Raw genomic sequence first — 19,156 nt, forward strand, 5'->3', positions numbered from 1 at the left:
CTGCCTGCCGGCCTGGGGCTTGCCTCCCCTTCTTGGCGCGGGAGGAGGGCTGGGGGTCTCCATCAGGATCCGGCAGCTCAGCGACAGAGCTGGGAGTCAGGGCGACCCAGGTCCCACTGGCCCAGGCCCTGCTGCCCCATAGCCAAGGGTAAGAGGCAAGGGTCTGCGAGGGGGCGTGGACCACAACGACGCAGGAGGGAGGGTCTGACGCAGACTCCGCAGACCCGCCCCTCGGCGGCAGGTCCTGGGAGGCAGGAAACCGCCGGGATGGTCTATGGATTGTTATTTTTAGCAAACTGCCTAAGCAGGCACCGCTTACCATCCAACCGTTAACGACCTGTGACTCACTGAGTTCTTGAACACCCCCTCCCCACCCCACCCCCCCACGAAGAAGGAGAGGAAAAGACCTCTGCCACCTGTTGGGGACAGATCAAAGAGGAACCTAAGCCCAGGGGTTTTCGTTGTTGTTTTTAAGCCCAAGGAGGGTTTGTAAATTGATTCTTCCAGCCTCACAGGAGCAGCGGAGAAGCCTGGAAAACGCGTTCTTCCTGCGCTCAGAGCAGGCATCCTGCCTGGGCACAGAACTTTGCAATGATTGTGCAATCCTAAGGGACACTGTCATTCGGTAACACGGCCTGCGGCACTTTCCTTGCCTTACAAAATGTGGGCGGAGAATCCATTGAGTTAGTATTTGCGAAGTACCTGGGACGGGGGCGGGCACAGAGCAAGCATTGGCGTCACTGGTAACAAAACTGGAAGAACGAAAGTGCCGATGGGTGGGTGTCCTAAACGCTGGGCGAGAATCACCTGCCCCAGCCGCTCCTCGGACACAACCACGCGCAGGCTGCTCTGGCGCCCGCCTCACAGATGGGAAAGCAGCCGGCTCACAGGTGCCGAGGGGGATGCTAATGCTTTAGACTTAAATTGCCAGGTTCATCGCTTGGCCAACCCGTAGCCACGTTCCTGAGCCTTCTTTTGGGTGCATCTGCGCAGTTTTTCGTAAAATCCGGTTTCAGCAAAGAACCGCCTAAGTCAGTTAAGCAACAAGACCCACCCTGGACACCCGACCCCTCCTCCAGCCCCACCCCACCCCCCTAGGTGGAATCTGACCCCAGCCTGGCCTGAGTCCAAGCCAGAATCTCTGGTCCGGTTGGTTTAGCCAGAATCCCTTGGACTTAGAAGTTCCTCCCGGCAATGTTCCATCCCCTGGCCCTCTCCTGGCTGCTCCCTTAGGGATTCCGGTGTTTCCGGGGCCCTGCAGTCTTTCTCCTCCACTGCACAACGCGCGCGGCCCCTGCACCTGCCGCCAGAGCCCCCCCCCCTCCAAGTCCTCCCCACTGGAATCCTTGTCTACATAGAGAGTTACACCGTTTTGTTTTGTTTTTCTTTCCCTTTGCCACTCTATTCCAAAGACACGCAGAGCCTGGACTAGGTTGTAAATCAGGATTACAACCCAGAGCCGTCCACCTCCAAGCCCACCGGTGTATCCGGCCTCCCTCTCTCCTCCCCTTCTGCAGGTCCCCACGGGGACGCCTGCAGCCACACGCTCGGGGAAGGTATTTCCAGAGGGTGACCTGAGCCCTCGGCCGGGCAGAGGGTTATTAATAGCCAGGCGGCCGAGCCCTGCCGGGGCGGGGCGGGGGAGGCAGCGGGAGGGCGGAGCCGAGCGCCGCCGTCTGGGAGGAGAGAACGTCCGGAGAGGCCCCTCCCAGCCTCCCCCAGCCTCCCCCGGGCCGGTGCGGAGCCCAGCTGTCCCCTAGGCGGATTCTCTCGGGCTGCTTCATCACCTCCGAATACTCCGGTGACAGGAGGCCCCTGCGGCTCCACCCCCAGCCCCCAGCAGCGAATAAATAGCAGGCTCCCAGCCCAGAAGCCAGGAGAAGTTTCTAGGCGTGTGTTCCCCAGTTTATTAAGCCCCTGGCTCCACTCTCCAGCTCGGTGGTTCTGGCTGCGCGCCTGGACAGCTTCGGGAGGACCGTGGCTTGCTGATCTCCGGGTCCCTGGGTGGGGGAGGATTCCACTGGGCTCAGCCAGGGAGCACCTTTGGGGGCTGGGACCCCAGCCTGGTGTGCACGAGCCACCTTGGCTGTGGATGGTCCTGCTTCTCCCTGACCGAAGACCAGCATTTTCCTGAAGCTGAAGATAAGCCGGGAAGCCCAGCTCAGCTGTGTGACCTTGGGCAGGTGGTGCCTTCGCCCTGAGCCTCGGTTTCCCCTCTGAGCTCAGTAGCCGCCATGGCTGATGGGCAGATGCCGTTCTCCTGCCACTACCCGAGCCGCCTGCGCCGAGACCCCTTCCGGGACTCGTCCCTGTCCTCCCGCCTGCTGGACGATGGCTTTGGCATGGACCCCTTCGCCGACGACCTCACCGCCTCGTGGCCGGACTGGGCGCTGCCTCGGCTCTCGTCCCCGTGGCCCGGGACCCTGAGGTCGGGCATAGTGCCCCGGGGGCCCAACGCCGCGGCCAGGTTTGGGGTGCCCACCGAAGGCAGGAGCCCTCCACCCTTCCCCGGGGAGCCCTGGAAAGTGTGCGTCAATGTGCACAGCTTCAAGCCCGAGGAGCTGATGGTGAAAACCAAGGACGGCTACGTGGAGGTGTCCGGTGAGTCGGGGCTGGGGGCTCGGGGAAGCTGCGCCCGGGGCCTCGGGCTGTAGCCCACGAGGCTGTGTTTATGGAAAGTGCTCCTCTCCCAGCTCCCAGGAGGAAGTCACCCTGCCCCCGCTGCCAGGGCCCAGGCCAGGGACACAGCCGCCTGGATGTTTCAACAGACAGTTGAATGCAGAGGCCAGGCTAGGCCGACAGAGCAGGGAGACACGGACCCCTCATCCTGTCCTCTCGTGAGATGGGCTGGCCGTGACACCATGGACAGCCTCCCATGCCTGGAAGGAAAGAGCCAGGCCTGGATTTCAGAAGCTTTTTGCCCCAGAGTAAGCATGTCCTTTAACTCCATTTCACCACAAACGTGTTGATGTCGCCTTGCGTCTATAACTGGCACAGACTCCATGCCTCCCCTTCATCACAGATCAGGAAACAGGGGCTCCGTGGTGACTCCACGGATGCCAGTGGGTAACCTTGAGGGAGCGCTCGCCACCTCCTAGGCGCCGTGTCTAACGCTGCAGCGAACAGGACAGCCACAGAAGGTCTGCTCCTGTTTGTCTCCTCTTGTAGATGGAGAGCTTACAGTACCTTAGCCAAGGCTACCGGCGGCTCAGACCCAGGCTGTCTGGGGAGGGAAGGGCAGGGGACCGCAAAGGGAGTGGATTTACCGAGCCAGAGCCTGGCCTACAATGCTTGTATTCCTCCTCCAAAAGAATCCTCCAGCCCCGAGAAGCCAGCGCCTCGGCCCATTGTGCAGCCGAAGAGGCAGAGGCCCCGGCCGAGCGGGCCAAGGTCAGGCCGTGAGTCAGCAGCAGGGCCTGAGCCCAGTGTGTCCCGGATTCCAGGCCCAGGGCCTCGCAGCCGCTGCGCAGCCGGGGACGGGGGCATGCCGCGCAGGAGGAGACGGGCACTCCGGGCGCCTGCGCTTCTCCCCAGCGTGGCAGAAGAAAGCTTGTGTGTGTGTGTGTGTGTGTGTGTTTCCCTTCCAATTAATGTTCCATTAAAGAGAGTGTGTTCCTGGCACAGGCCTGCAGGCCAGAGAATCCATCAGAGCCTCCGCAGGCTCAGGCTGGGTGGGGACCAGCCCCAGCGGCACGGCACGGAGGGGTGGCTAGCGGCAGAGGCTGGGGTGGGCGTGGGGGGCCTGGGCCACGCTAGGGCCACGTGCTGACCGAGGGCACCGGCCGGGCTCCCAGAGCTGGCTGGGGACACAGGTACTGGCCACTGATCGGCAGCATGCAGAGACCACTGGAGTTCTGTGTGCTTTCCTTTTCCTGCCTGGAAATCGGGGTTCGGAAGGCTGCGCCACAAGGAGTGTGGCATGGGGTGGGGGTCATGCCTGTGATGTGGCCAGAACACAAGGCGTGGCTGCTGTCATTGAGAGACTGTGAGATGCTCACTGAGACCTGGGCTCCAATCCCAGTACCGCTGGTTACAAGCCTGGTGGACAAGGACGAGAAAGGCTTTTAGGAGCCTCAGTGTCCCCATCTGCAGAATGGGGTCGTCATCTGGAGAGTTTGAACACGAGTGTGAGTAACGCTGTCACAGCGTCCGCCCTGGCACTCCGTGAACACGTGACTGTTGTGACAGCTCCGCCAGTACGAACCTGAACCAGGGTCCTGGGGCTTTCAGGGTCCAGGGCTCTTCCCCGTCCCTGTGTTCCCTCCCGGAGCCCTGTGTCCAGCCCGGAAGGGCTTTTCTCCATCTGCTTTCGAAGGTGCCTTTTAGCAGGTGGGCAGCCCCCGGCTGAGATCCCCACTAAGCATCTTACAGAGCCAAAGGCTGTGCTGTGGAGCCTCAGTTTCCACATGTGTAAAATAGGCTCAGTGAGCTTAAATATGACAGAGGACAAAGCCGTTTCCATGTGCAGTTTACAGAATCCTCTGAGGGCACACCAGGCTTTCGTCCAAGAGGTTTTGAAAACAAGATTGACATCCGGGGCTTGGTATAAAGCAGCTTCCGGGGGAAGTCAGGAGTCAGGTCCGGTCTCCCATCCCACACCGCATGCTGACAAGCCGGCTCTCCCACAGCCACTTGGCCTGGGCCCTGGGCCAGCTGCCTGCCTGCCTCAGCTCACTGGCTCCTCCTAAGGACCTCCTGGGAAGTGGGGAGGAGGGAGGTCTAGCACTCAGCCCACTCTGCAGAGTGGGAAACTGAGGCCCAGAGAAAGCACCTCACCTGCGATCACCTGCTTCCTTGTGACAGTGCTCGAGACTCAGAGCCAGGCCCTCCTGGGAGGTGCTGGACTGGGCTGGCTGGGTCTGCCTCCGACGGGGTGGCCCCGGCCGGATCCAGCTGCTCGGAAGCCTCGGCTTTGCCATTGGTCTCACGAGGCTGTGGGCTGGGTCAGTATTGGCCAAGTGCTTTCAGGCCAGTGTCTGGGAGATGAAAAGGGGGAGGTTAGAGTTTTAGAAGGCACCGGATGAAACAAAATTAGAAACAGCTCCCTCTGCTGCAGGCCTTATCAGAGCCTTGAATGTTTGTTGGGTTGAGAGCCAGCCCCGTCTTATCTGACCACATGTGAGCGTCTCCTTCCAGCAAAACCTTTGGAAAATGCTGGGCTAGGTGATCTCCGTCGCGCCTCGCCCTCCCCCACCCTGTCGGAGCCACCAGCCAAGAAATGTTCTCTTCCTGGGACACTGGGCCAGAGCTGGCTAAGGAAGGACCTGGAAAACCCTGTGGCCTCGTTCCCGCCCCTCCTCCCTAATCCCAGGGCCCCTGGAAACAGCGCCTTCCTTCTTTAGCCCAGCCAATCGCGTTCCCTGGAGAGCGAACGCTGCCTGCTCGGGGCACCTGCTGTCCCACTAAGGCTCCGTGAGACAACGTTGGCCACCAGCGGCTGAGTTCTTTCTTTAAAACTCTGCAGGATTGCGCTCTTCGGCTTACAAACGTGGTAGAAAATCTAGATTAGGAGGCAAAATAAGAAATTCAAAACCACTTGTAATCCTTAACCAATCTCAGCGTGCAAACGGGCTGGCAGTGAAGCCTCAGGACCAGCCTCTTAGCCACGACGCCTTGGAAGCAGCCGAGCCCCCTGCTCAGTCCCTGCTTTGCTAGTCTTGGAGCTGCCCTTGCTTAGAGCCCCTCCCCTCCCTGACGCTCGGACCCCCTGTGGAGCGCCGACTGGGAGGAGCAGTCCTTTCTCCAAATAAACTACAGGTGTCCACCCTCACGCGTTTTCACAGCCCACAAGGTGATTCTGCGATTCCCTCTCAGTCGCTCCTCTCGGGTGCTCACCCCCATTTCAGAGAAGAAAACACTGAGGCCCCGGAGAAGGGTAGAGGTGTGCTGGGGAATGTCAGAGCAGGGACCCCAGGCCGCACCCCAGCGATCGGAAACCCACCTGCCGGCCTCTGAATCCTTGCTCCGATGCCTCCTGGCTGTGTGACCCCCGCTGCGTCCCTACACCTCTCTGAACTCGGCTTTCCCCATCCCTAAAGTGGCGACGACAGATGAGGCTGCTCTCTGTGGCTGCTGTGAAAGTTCCTGGAGTGCACAGAGGCAGAGCGCTTGGCAGAGTGGCTGACAGGGGGTCAGCACCCGGCTTACAACTAGGGGGCGTGCCCTGAGGAGCCCACAGCAAGCTGAAAACATCATTAAGTCCCAAATGCACTGAATCATTGAATCCAGCGAAACCACCAAACGTTGTGTCTTGGCCCAGCCTCCCGTGCGCATGCGCTCAGAACATTCCAGGGGCATACAGCTGTCAAGAGAATCTAGGGTCCAGCGCTGAGGTATAGCAGGTAAAGCTGCAGCCTGCAGTGCTGGCATCCCATATGGGCGCCGGTTCGAGTCCCAGCTGCTCCACTTCCGACCCAGCTCCCTGCTATGGCCTGGGAAAGCAGTAGAAGATGGCCCAAATGCTTGGGCCCCTGCACCCACGTGGGAGACCCAGAAGAAGTTCCTGGCTCCTGGCTTCAGATCGGCACAGCTCTGGCTGTTGGCAGCCATCTGGGGAGTGAACCAGCGGATGGAAGACCTCTATCTCTCTGTCTCTGTCTCTAGCTCTCTCTGTGACTCTTTAAAATAAATAAAATAAATCTTAAAAAAAAAAAAAAAAGACCAGAATCTAACACAAAGCCTGCTCTGCCACTGAGTGTGAGGATCGTGGAATTGATTGGATGCTGCACTGAAAAACAGAAAACCAGCAGCATCATGAAGCCGAGAAATTAAGTCAGGCACTGCCTGTGGAAATTTGCTGTGATCCTCCTCCTCCTCCTCCTCCTCCTCCTCTCCCCCAGCAGTTAGGATTCCAGGAGGCAAAAGGCCTGAGTCAGAGGCGTTGGCCTGTCCCCAGGGGAAGCAGGCCTCGGGAGGACCAGGCTCTGGGGGCGGGGATGCCCTGGCCAAGGGTTCCCCTGGCCGCAAGGCTGTGCTAGAGCGGGCGGCTGGTGGTCCCGGGGCAGCTTCAGCTGTGTGGGAGCAGCGGTGGGGTCACAGAAGAGCAGTTTAAAAATGAGCGCGTCCAGCTGTGACCCCGGCTAGTGGGAGAATAGATGGTGGTCCTTCCAGGGAGTGATTTAGCAATACAGATCCAGCCTTAGGAATGGTCGAGCTTGGGATCGGTCCTGCAGGAGTCACCGGGCCTGGCGGGAGGTCCGGCTGCTAGAATGTTCCGAGCAATGCGGTGTTTGCCAAGGTTGGAGCCCTACTTAGTGCCCAGCAGCAGCAGCAGCAGGCTGGGCGAGCTGTCACACACCACTGCAGTGGAATCTGTGCAAACCCTGGCAATCACTGGTCCAAGAATATTCGGTAATACGGGAAAATAAGTAAATTACCCAAAGAATAAAGCAGGCTGCAAGTGTAATATATAGAATGATTGGATTTGATAAGTATGTGATATAAATCTATATGACGTGTACACATGTCTAGGAAACATAGAAAGTTCTAGAACATAACCCAAGCCTGTTACTTCCTCTGAGCGACAGATTTTGTCTTCTGTATTTTCTCACGTATACATGCACTGTCTCTGCACTATAAAGAAGTCATTAATGAGGGCCTCACTTCTACATGGTCACCTTAGAGAGATCTGGGCTGCAACAATGCACTGTTTCCCACAGGCTGTTTAGGGTCTGGCCAAGACTGACAGTTGGTTGGCAACAGCCCCCAGTCACAGCCTCCCTTCCGGGTCATCCTCACAGCCAGCCTGGGAGGTGGTTTTAGGTGCGTCCACGGGGCACACGGGGGGCCGAGTGCTCGCACCACTGGAGTTTCTGGACCGACCCCTAAGCCACCCAATGAAGGCAGGTGCAGAGCAGGATTTAATCCAAGCCCCGAGCCCCAGGCAGTGCCCGTGGGCCACAGGTGCTGACATGTGCTGTTCCTCTCCCTTCCAGGCAAACACGAAGAGAAGCAGCATGAAGGCGGCATCGTCTCCAAGAACTTCACGAAGAAAATCCAGTGAGTAACCGGGCGTGTGGGTCTCGGTGGGGACCATGGAGGAAGAGGGCGCTCGCACTTTACAGATGTGTTTATCCACCTATTTATTGAGAGCCAGAGGTAGACAGGGATCTCACGTGCACTCATTCACTCCGCCAAATGCCAGGACGAAGCCAGGAGCCCAGAATTCAATCAGGGTCTCCCAGGTGGGTGGCAGAGACCCCGCCCCGCCGCTTGAGGATGCACCTGTTGCCTCCCACGCTCTACAATTGCAGGCAGCTGGAACTGGACACGGAGCTGGGATTCCGACCCCGAGTGGCATCGTAACCGCTGTGCCCAACGCCACTCCTGGGGCATCTCTTGGGAGACACCCTCTGTGGGGCAGGAAACTGAGCCCAAGAGAAGAAAGGGGAGAAGGTGCTGCAGCAAACCTGCGGCGGGGGCTAGGCAGGGGCCACACCTGGATGGTGCCGGCTCACCTGCTCAGCGCCCTGGGAGGCGGGCGTGAACAACCCCCTTCTGTGGATGAAGGAGCCAAGAGGGAGCGAGGCAGAATAACACACGCACACCAGGCCTAGCGCCAGGGCGTCAGCCTCCCACGGCACGTGGCTGACGGAGTCCTCCCTGCCACCAAGACAGACCCTCCCTTGAAGCCCTGCATGAACCAACAGAATCTTCTGAAAGCCAGGCCTCGGCCATGGCCGGGACAGAGGGCACCTCCGAGGGCAGCCCCCCAAAGTCTTGTTGGAAGGCGCCGTGCTATGGAGATGGGGAGATGGGCACAGAGGAAGGGAAGGGTGGAGCCCGGGGAATCAGGAGCGCAGTGAGACGGCCATCTGTGACTCAAAGCCACCTGGAGCCCCTAACTGAGACTCGGAGCACACTGATGGTGGTTGAACTCACAGGACAGCTGCCGGGTGCTCCACCCGCACCTGCTCCTGCCTCAGCGTCACTCCACTGGGTGCACCTGTGGCTGTGAGGTCTCTGCCCAGCCACCCTTGCATTTAGCCCTTGCAGCAAAGGCGCGTGTCATTGGGGAGAGAGGCCTTGTGTTAGCTGCCTCCTTGAATGAGGGGGAAATGGAGTGTGGCCCAGCGGAAGGCGCACAACCTGAGGCCGGAATCCCCTACTCTGTTGCGAAGCAGCAGGTGCAGCTCCCAGCCTTGCAGTTACCAGCTGAAAGTGAGCTGGGGCGGGGGCGGGGGGCGTTCGGATCACTGCTGCTGCTGGGGCTGAGGCTTCGCTCCATCCCCAGCACCAACACAGAGCCGAATCCTGCAGCAGCTGAATCTTGAGGCTTCGTTCAGCTTCGGGATCCCGTGCTCCGTTCTCCCCACCGCTCCTGCCCATTCCCGGCCCTCCGCACAGCTCTTGGCTGTCTGCGGACGCTTCCTGATAAGGCAAACACCAGGCTGTTTTTAATTCGCACTCGCTGGCTGGCGTGCCTGGTGACCCTCAGCCCTGAGTGGTTCAGCGACCAGATCCAGCACAGCTTGGGGGGGGGGGGGGGCGCGGCAGAGGGAGCAGCTGGAGCAGAGGAATCAAGACAGAGCCCCACGCAGAGCCCCGGGGCAGAGCGCGTGGGTGGTCCTTCCCCAAAGGCGGCTGTGTCCATGGGTTTTCCCAGCTCCAAGGTCGCGCTGGGAGTTCCCAGAGCAGTGAAGGCTCCCAGGTTGCTCAGGATAGGGCTACTACTCAGTTGGTGCTGGGCTGGTTGTTAAAATACAAAGGAGCCATTTGTAGCCTGCCCTGGCCTCTGTCAATCAGAGGGACTCCAGGCCCTCCATCCCCTCTGATTGGGCAGGGCTCAGCTGGCCCGGTTGTCCCATATTTTGTTTTTGTTTTTGTTTTAAGATAGCGGAAATAGGGTAAAGAGTTAGCGAGGAGGGGTTGAGTTAGAGAGAGAGACAGATCTTGCATCCACTGGTTCACTCCCCAAATCGGCCACAATGGCCATGGTTGGCCTCGGCCAAAGCCGGGAGCTAGAAACTCCATCTGGACCTCCCACATGGGTGGCAGGACCCAAGCACTTGGCCATCCTCTGCTGCCTTCCTGGTGCGTGGGGAGGAGGGGAGCTGGATGGGAAGCGGAGGAGCTGGGACTCTTTCGGGGCTCCCACATGGGGTGCCGGTGTCACAGGCTGTAATTTCACGTGCCTGGCAGGCTTGTTAAAGGTTTTCACCGTGGGCCCTGCTGTTGGGAGTCCTGGCTCCATGGTAAAGTAAGGGGGTGACTGAGCGGCTTCCGTGCCTGCTTCGAGCCTCTGTCCTCGCAGGCTGGAGTGTGGGGGCCAGCGACAGGGTGTGAGTGAGGCGTTTAGCCCAGGGCACAGTCATTTGGTCCATGGGAACTGGCATGACTCAAAGACTCCGCAGGCTGCAATCTCCCAGGAGTCCCGGGACCTCGGGGCTGTGTCCGCACTGGTGACGCTGGGGCGTCAGGCTGGCATCCGGGACAGCTCCGAGCCTGTCTCCGGAGGCCTCTCCCAGGAAAAGTGCTGGTCGCTTAGGGGGCCAGGCAGCTCCTTCAGCCAGGCAGGCGGGGATTCTTGGAGATTTCCCACAGCTGCTAGCCTTGGGCTGGGATGTTCTTCCCAAAGGCCCTGCTCTGGGAGGTCTTGGAATTTGCCTCTCAGATTGGGGGCAGGGCAAGGACTGCAGCCTGGCTCTTTCCCACTCCCAACTTGGATGAGCGACCAGGAAGGAGAGGATGCTCAGAGCTAAAGCATATCTCCTCCCTGTTGATCCTCTGCTGTGCCTGCTAAGAGGCTGTAGGTCTCCCCTTGCTGCATCTTTAAGGGAATCCCGTTGGGTCAGTGTTTGCAAGCCCGTCTTGTGGATAAAGAAACTGAGACTTGAGGCTGATGGGACTCAATGAAGGGCTCAGCCAGTAGAGAGCAGATCTGGGATATCATTCAGTCTTACAAAGGACAGGGAGGGGGAGGGCTGACATTTGCAATGTCAGGGATGGAGGTCCGGGACATTACACCAAGGGACACAAGCCAGGCAGGGGAAGGGAAACACTCGCTTTTACGTAGAATCTAAAGTCGTCAAACTCGCAGAAAGGGAAGGCGGCGGCGGCCAGGGGCTAGGGGAAGGGCGGTCAATGGGCTTAAGGAATTTTCAGGTGTGTAAGAGGGGTAGGTTCTGTAGATCCGAGCACAGCCAACAGACTGTAACATACAGCTGAAATCCGCCAAGAGGGTAGACCTTGGATCTCATGCACACACTTGTGCACACACAGAGCGGGAGCAATCTGGAAATGCACACTCAGTTTCCACAGTGCACAGTCTCCATGGCATTTCCCATAGACCCCCTCACCTGCATGGATTTCAACCTTTTTTTGCACAACATAAACTCATCTTTTAATTCCATTTTGCACAAGCTTTTTGAGGAGCCTCCTATACACAATTTGATGTGACCGTCACATTGTTTTAAGGCTAAGCTGTCTTTGTATTTTTTTATGAAAAGAGCAGATAAGGGATTGGAAGGAGGTGCAAAGCCCCTGTCTTCCTGGATGGTTAGTGTCGCGTGCAGAACAATCCCTTTGCTTGTTTTTTGCCTTCCGCACTCACACGCCTGTACCGTGCTTTGCTGCAGACGTATCTGTCTTAGATCAACTCGCTTTGGATGAAGTTAAATTCTCATCACTGCAGGAGGCGATCGGGAAGCCAGCCCAGTGACAGGCAGCTGGGGGTGAGCTCTGAGCCGACCCTGGTGACTGCCCGAGGGCCTGGTGCTAAGTGCAGCCCCTCTTTGTTAAAGGCACACAGTCACTCGGGCGAGCTGTCCGTCCCTTCAGATGTAAGTGCAAAGGTTGAAAAGCTTGGAAGAGGAATAACTTCCCAGCAGGCGGGGTCAGCCTGGAGGCCTGCAGCTGAGACACCGGGACAGGTCTGGTCCCGCCCCCTGGGCTCAGTTTCTCCCTGTGGACCTGCAGAGTCAGGAAGAGCCCTGCGGTGGCTCAGTGACACCGCCGCCTGTGCAGCGTCCTCACACCTGTCGGGATGCTGACTGCCCTGCTATTTTGACTTTTTAAGATTTATTTAGTAGAAAGAGTGACAGAGAGAGAGAGAGAGAAAGAGATCTTTCATCTGCTCGTTCATTCCCCAAATGGCCATAACAGCCAGCATTGGACCAGGACAGAGCCAGGAGCAAGGGGCTTTACCTGGGTCTCCCACATAGGTGGTAGGGACCCAAGTCCTTGGGCCATCATCCACTGCCTTCCCCAGGCACATTAGCAGGAAGCTGGATTGGAAGTAGAGCAGCTAGGACTCGAACCGGTGCTCAAATACGGGACATGGGCTCCCAAGCTGCAGCTTGACCAGCTGCGCCACAGTTCCAGCCCCTGCTACGCAGTGTTCACACCACCTCAAGCGTTAGGTCCTATGATTTTCCCCTCTGGCCTATCAGGAAGTAGCTGCAGGGGGGCAGGACCCCAGCCCCAAAGCTGACAGTCAGGAAGGGTCCACATTGGAAAGCTGCTCCACCGGCCTGCGAAGCCCATGCCTGGACGGTGGCCACCCTGGGACAGTGAACCGGGTGCCTGCTGGCTGGTGTGCAGATGATAAAGCAGAGCCAGCCCCGCCCTAGCAGCAGGAGGGAGGTCTGAACGTTTGGCCCCGGGTCCACGGCAAAGCTGGACATGCATTTCCGTGCAGCCCCATGGTTGGCCACTCCGAGCCTGGAGACCAGAATCCCAGCTGCCACTCCCACCTGCCGCTCACCGGCTGGGCGCGCTTGGGCCCCCTTTCTGGGCCTCGACTCAGTCCTCTGCAAATTCCGGATAGCAGTGGCACTGCCTGGTTAGCCGCTAAATCAGACGATCCAGGAAAAGCACCTGGCACACATAGGTGCTCAGACGTCAGAGTCTTCGCTAAGTTTTATCGACAGCTGCCTCCCCACGGGGTCATCCCGCATCCCTCACAGCTTCGATGGCGTGTTGAAGAACCCACGTCCCACTCAAAATAAGAATCCAAAATTCATAAAAAACATCAAAGCAAGAACCAATTTCGTGTGCAGCAGATCCCATCTTTGATGCTTTCGCACTATTGAGCTGGCAATTTGATTTTCCCCAAATCTTTGTTTAGTGATCTGTGAAATGGGCATATCAATGCTTCCCTATCGGGCACACTAGACACTAATGAAGCTCCAACCAAGCGATTCTACCAATGAATTTAGGGGGAAAAAAAAAACCAGTTATGAGCTGCTAGGAGATATTTAAGACTCACTCTTTTTTTTTTTTTTTTTGGAAAGATTTATTTATTTGAAAGAGTTAGAAAGAGAGAGGGAGAGACAGAGAAAGAGAGAGAGACCTTTCATCTGACAGTTCACTCCTCACATGGCCACAATGGCTGGGGCTGGGCCAGGCCGAAGCTGGGAGCCAGGAGCTCCTTCCAGGTCTCCCATGTGGGTGGCAGGGACCCAAGCACTTGAACCATCTTCCGCTGCTTTCCCAGACACACTAGCAGGGAGCTGGATCGGAAGTGGAACAGCCAGGACTGGAATCTGTGCTCGTATGGGAGGCTGGTGTTGCAGGCGGTGGTTAACCTTCTGCGCCACACGCCAGTCCCCCAAAATATTTTCTTTCAAAGCAGTGAAAGGATGCTTGCGCTGGGTTAAAGGCAGTGGCTGACGAACATCTCGTGCTTCTCCTAGGCTTCCGGCAGAAGTGGATCCCGTGACAGTGTTCGCCTCGCTCTCCCCGGAGGGGCTGCTGATCATCGAAGCCCCCCAGGTCCCGCCTTACGCGCCTTATGGAGAGAGCAGTTTCAACAGTGAGCTGCCCCAGGACAGCCAGGAAGTCACCTGTACCTGAAACACCAGCCTTGGTGCATCCCTGTTCCTCCCCCACCCCAGGCTTCTCTGATTGCGGGGTACCTAACTTTAGCTGAACTCCATTTTAGTGCATCCAACGTGTTGGGGGGTGGGGGAACGACCACAAACTCCCTGGATAGTGTAGTACTAGATCTCTCCACAAGTGGGCGCAATTGGCAAGTCGTGCTTGGTTGCGTTAGGTCAAACACTGGTTTTTCTTTGCCCTTGTTTTTTTTCTACTTTGATGACAATGTTGCACATTTTGTTGCTGCAAAACAAACAAATGGGGACTTAAGATTTCACATCGGATCTGACCTTGCTGCTAAGGCAAGGGTTGCTTCTCTCTGGGGGCCACCCCATCACCCAGATCCCTACACTGGCTTCCTGTTTCCGTGCCTGCTGAGTGGCTTGGTGGAGGGGAACCCGGGGCACCGTGTTGCTCCATCCCTGGCCTGCGAAAGGCTTTAGACAGATCCTGTTCCCCACCAACCACACGGAAAGCAGCAGTGCCTTCTGCCCTGCGCCCGGACGTTTGCAGCCCGTGCCTGAGGTCCCCCAGGACGCTGGCGGCCCCATGGCTCATTCTCTGGCTAAGCCCCACCCCCTTCTGTCCACATCTGGATTTTACAGAGGAACCCAGCAGAGGCCAGGCAGCCTGGCACACAGGCCAGTGGGGCTGTGAACGTGGGCGGGGCGTGCGTGTCCTGACTGTTTGAGTTGTGCTGTTGTTTAGGGGATAATAATGGTAAATAATTAATAATGATGATAATAATAAAGGAGCTGATGTTCTTAGCCTCGTGTGCTTCTTATGAGGCCCTGCATGCCACAGCGGCTCTCGTCCCGGACTCCCCGACCGTGCACACCCATAAATACCCACTTGGGGCTTAAGTCACTGTGAGTTTCCCGACACTTAGCACAGATTGAGTGCTCACTGATGCCCTGTGCCAACAGCCTTGCTCCCTGTCACTCTGCACAGTGCAGGGTCCTAGCCCTGGCCACCCCAGAAACTGCAACAGCCCCCTCGGCCGGTGTGGCCCTGTCCCCCTTCCTAACAGGGCCTTGTTTTGTTCAGACAGCATTGCCCCCGGCCTCAGAGGGTAACTCAGCATCGGTCTGAGTTCATCGTGGCCATTCTGTTCCCCACGGCAGGGGATTGGTCTCAGGGTAGACATGTGACACGGTTCTGACCAATGGTATAAAAAGTCCACTGGAAGTTTCTGGGAAGTATTTTGCTCAGTGATAAAAGAGAAAGTCGGATGAGAAGCCCTTTTTACCTCACCTCTCTTTCTGGACATCGTCACATGGTGATGAGATGCTTGGAGCTACTGCAGCCGTTTTGCAGTCACAGGGTGGGATCTGAGTTGTCGGAGATGCAGATGGAACTACACTGGATTCTTGATGGTGTCGTAGCTGAAAATCCAGCTCTGTCATCACTCAGCTCTAAACGCCGTGTTGAGATATTTTTGTCTAAGCCACTGCTCGTTGGGCACTGGTGCGTGTAGCCAGAGCATGTCTAGCCCACGTTGCTTATCCAGCTCCAGAGAAGGGTCCGGTCAGAAGAAAGGGCCTTTGTGCGCTGTTCCTCCGTTGCCGACAGCCCATCCTCTGCCCCGTGCCTGGCTGCCCCCTCCTCACCACCGTGTCCTCAGGTCTCCCCCAAATTCTACTTCCCCACCCTCCCCCCTGCTGGCTCAAGTCCTGCGGTGTGGCGAGAGAGGCCCCCCAGGCGGGAGCGCACCAGGGGCGAGAGCTATTTATCGAATGGATGAAGAAATGACTGACGGATGGGCGAAGGGAGACGAGTGTGAGTCACCTGGGGAAATCAGGCTGCAGGCATGACTCAGGCTCCAGCAACCTGGCCCGTGGACAGCTCTGGGAGCTTCCAGCTCAAAGGCACAAGACTTGGCATCAGAATAAATGACCGGACCCTTCTCTGGAGCTCTCCAGCCGGAGAACAAAGGAATATTGCCCCGAGCCCTCACTCGGACACTGCTGGGACAGGGGACGTCTGGAACCCACTTCCGCCCTCCCCCTCGGGCCAGCCCCCAGAGTTCTATCTGCAGCCCCCCCAGAGTTCTATCTGCAGCCCCCCCAGAGTTCTATCTGCAGCGCCCCCCCCCCCCCCCAGAGTTCTATCTACAGCTCACACCTCCGCCCCTCCCAATGCCAGCCAGCCGGCTGCCAGCGATGATTTATGGAGATGACTCGACTTGACCTTGAAGGGAAGAAACAAATTAACGAGTCTGGAAGTCAATTCCGGGAACCAGTGGCTGCTCTCTCCTCCACCCCCTCCCGTGGGGGCCCCTTGGGGTATGCATCATAATGTACACAATCAGTACCGTCTCTGAACCCAGACAACACCTGAAGCTGGCAGGTCCCCTCCCGCCCCACGCCCCAGGCTCTGGAGCTGGTGGAAGGTGGGGGGGTCTCTGGGCCTGACGTGGGTTTGGCTCTCTGGGTGCTGAGAGCTGACCGGGTCACCCGGGTCATGGGGAAGTCGGCCCACGCGCTCCAGCGCCAAGGTCTTCCTAGGGCAGTGGCTATGGGGGTGCTCAGTGGCTGCTGGGGTAAAGGTGAAGAGCGGCCGCACAGGACGTGAGAGCCACTGCTGCTCTCCAGGGGTGACTTGGGCCTGGGGGAGGGAGAAGATGCCAAGCCCCGCCTTCCGTGTGGGCGTGTTGAGGGTGCGTGCTCGGCCCCAGGCACCAAGGTGCAGGTGTCCAAACATTGATATACTCCAGTGCCGCTTGGGAAATAGCGCTGCCTGAGTCTTCAGCCCCCTCGCCCCCTCCCGCCCCAGCTGTAGTCTTTTCTAGAGACGTACAGGACTCACCTTTGAGTGTGCGTTCCTACGCAGAGCAAATCAACCCAGAGCCCACGCCAAGGAGCCAGGAGCTTCACCTGGGTCTCTCAGGCACTTGGGCCATCTGCTGCTTTCCCAGGAGCATCAGCAGGGAGCTGGATTGGAAGTGGGGCAGCTGGGACTAGAACCGGTGCACTGGGGACGGCGACTTAACCCACTGTGCCACATAACTGGCCACAGCAACAACTCGATTAGAGAGACCCCCAGGGCCCACATCAGAGCTCCGGGGTTCAGTTCCCAGCTCTGGCTCCTGACTCCAGCTTCCTGCTACTGTAGCCTGGAAGACAGCAGGGATGGAGGCTCAAGTCGTTGAGTTCCTGCTACCCATGGGGGAGACCTGAACTGTGTTCCTGGCTGATCCAGCCCGGGGCCACTGCAGGCCTTTGGAGAGTGAACCCATGGACAGGCATTTTGTCTCTCTTTCAAATACATTTAAAATAGAGAGGGGGAATCACAGTGGAAGGGAGAGGATCTGAGAACAGATTGGTAGAAGCATCTGGTCATCCTCTCTGGAAGACTTGAACTTGGAAAGCCGGGAGACACAGCCTGGCATGGCTACATGACCAACTCACGCCTTTCCCTGTTGGCCGTGGCCAGGTCCTGAACAAAGGGGTCCCGGGGCCCTTGTGGACCGAAGCCCAGCACCCCTCAGTGCCTGGTGTGGGGGCGGAGCTAAGGTGGGAGATGCCGGTGATGGAAATGAAATCTGTCCCCTCAGGAAACTGACCATGGTCCGCAGCCTCTGCGGGGATTCTGACGTCACTGGCCCTGCCCGAGGCCTGAGCACGGGTGCTGTTGGAGAGCTCCCCAGCAGATACTAAATTGTAGCCAAAATGAAAAGAATCCTTGGAAAACTAGGTGTGGGGTGGGGGCTGCATTAGTAGAACCTTCCCAGAGGAAGCCTGGACCCAGCCTGGGCGGGGCAGTCACTGGCGCCTTCTAGGAAGAAATGGGAGGCAAGGTGGCAAAGTAAAACCCTCTGTGTGTTTTCCAATAAATAAATAAATAAAACGAATGCTGTGGTCACCAGTCAGGGCCTCAGTTTCTTTATCTGTACAATGGGACTGATTCTTCGCCACCCTGAATCCCCTCAAAGACTTGCTGGGGGTGGCACCACGGCTCAATAAGCTAATCCTCCACCTGCGGCGCCAGCACACCGGGTTCTAGTCCCGGTCGGGGCGCCGGATTCTATCCCGGTTGCCCCTCTTCCAGGCCAGCTCTCTGCTATGGCCCGGGAGGGCAGTGGAGGATGGCCCAAGTGCTTGGGCCCTGCACCCGCATGGGAGACCAGGAGAAGCACCTGGCTCCTGGCTATGGATCAGCGCGGTGCACCGGCCGCAGTGCGCTGGCCACAGCGGCCACTGGGGGGTGAACCAACGGAAAAAGGAAGACCTTTCTCTCTGCCTCTCTCTCTCACTGTCCACTCTGCCTGTCAAAAAGAAAAAGAAAAAAAAAAAAAAAAAAGACTTGCTGGGCAGATTGGCGAAAGCGTGCGCAGACCGAACAGGACTCCTGCTTCGTTATCATCAGCACCCCAGCAGCCCCGGAGAGCGGGCAGGAGGGCGGCCGGATGGCAAGGAGCAGCTGTCTGGGAGGGAGTGCCCAGTGACCCGGCACCATGGGCTACGTCCCTTCTTCCTGCTCTTGTTGGTGCTCTGTCAGAGCTGCATGACGCGCTGGCTTGTTTGGGATGGTGAGTGACAGCTGACAACATCCGCAGCAGACACAATGACAGAGCTGTCAACAGGCACAGGTGCACGCACGGAGACACCCACGCCCACGCACATCTCCTATCTAAGCCGGTGTGCACATGGTTGTTGGAGGATGAAGAATGTCTTTACAGAGGCGACCGAAACAGACTTTCTGGGTGTGTCCACTAGATGAGCAGCACCCAGCGTGGGTTCTGAAAGAATGGTAAGGGGAGGGTTCTGCGGACCAGCACTTTCGGGGCGCGCTGGGTTAGACTGCTGTAAACCTTTTAGCTTTTTCATTCTGCCCGTGTGTGTTGTGAACATCCCGGAGGAAGCTGGAGCTGATAGCCATCACCCCGTAACAGTGTAGCGATATTATCATCCCAGTTTCTGAGTCAGTTCAGCTGAGGCCACCGCCAAGATGGTGGCCAGGACTACAGTCGCCTGCAGGCCTGCCTGGGGCTGAAGGGCCGGCCTAGACTCTCACTCTCACGGCCGTCAGCAGGAGGGAAGGTGCCTCCGTGGGACTGCTGGAGTGTCCCCTTGACATTGCAGGGTCTCCCCTGCAGCAAGTGATCCAAGAGCGAGCAGAGTGAGGCAGAAGCCAGTGAGTCTTTGTGACCGTGGAGCCCTGGTGGGTGGGTCTGGATTTGTCCTGAGCTGAGGCATGGGCGCAGGGCTTGACTGCTCTCGACACTGGACACTCACTGGCTCATGTCTTCCCTCGGGGTGGCGCAGGTAGACTGGCCCATAGGGACGTCAACATCAAGGACCTTGGCTCTGGGCACACGGTGGCTCTTGTAGCTCCT

General features: G+C 58.0%; 1 protein-coding gene across 1 annotated transcript; it reads left to right on the forward strand.

The window, feature by feature from the left end:
* Nucleotides 1–1,750: 1,750 nt before the first annotated feature.
* On the forward strand, nt 1,751–14,585 carry HSPB8 (heat shock protein family B (small) member 8). The gene is made up of 3 exons (XM_062181960.1): nt 1,751–2,601; nt 7,935–7,998; nt 13,635–14,585. Exons 1-3 carry the CDS (start codon nt 2,235–2,237, stop codon nt 13,792–13,794), a joined length of 591 nt encoding a protein of 196 aa, XP_062037944.1. The 5' UTR covers nt 1,751–2,234; the 3' UTR covers nt 13,795–14,585.
* The last annotated feature ends 4,571 nt before the right edge of the window (nt 14,586–19,156 follow it).

This window comes from Lepus europaeus, chromosome 23 (assembly GCF_033115175.1).
Source record: "Lepus europaeus isolate LE1 chromosome 23, mLepTim1.pri, whole genome shotgun sequence".
In the NCBI taxonomy this organism is placed as follows: domain Eukaryota; kingdom Metazoa; phylum Chordata; class Mammalia; order Lagomorpha; family Leporidae; genus Lepus; species Lepus europaeus.

What these genes read in the sequence shown, in the direction of transcription:
- HSPB8 (XM_062181960.1), top strand. Translation starts at nt 2,235, where the DNA reads ATGGCTGATGGGCAGATGCCGTTCTCCTGCCACTACCCGAGCCGCCTG. An exon ending in CGGCTACGTGGAGGTGTCCG is followed by an intron (nt 2,602 to 7,934) that starts GTGAGTCGGGGC and finishes TCTCCCTTCCAG; the next exon opens with GCAAACACGAAGAGAAGCAG. An exon ending in AACTTCACGAAGAAAATCCA is followed by an intron (nt 7,999 to 13,634) that starts GTGAGTAACCGG and finishes TGCTTCTCCTAG; the next exon opens with GCTTCCGGCAGAAGTGGATC.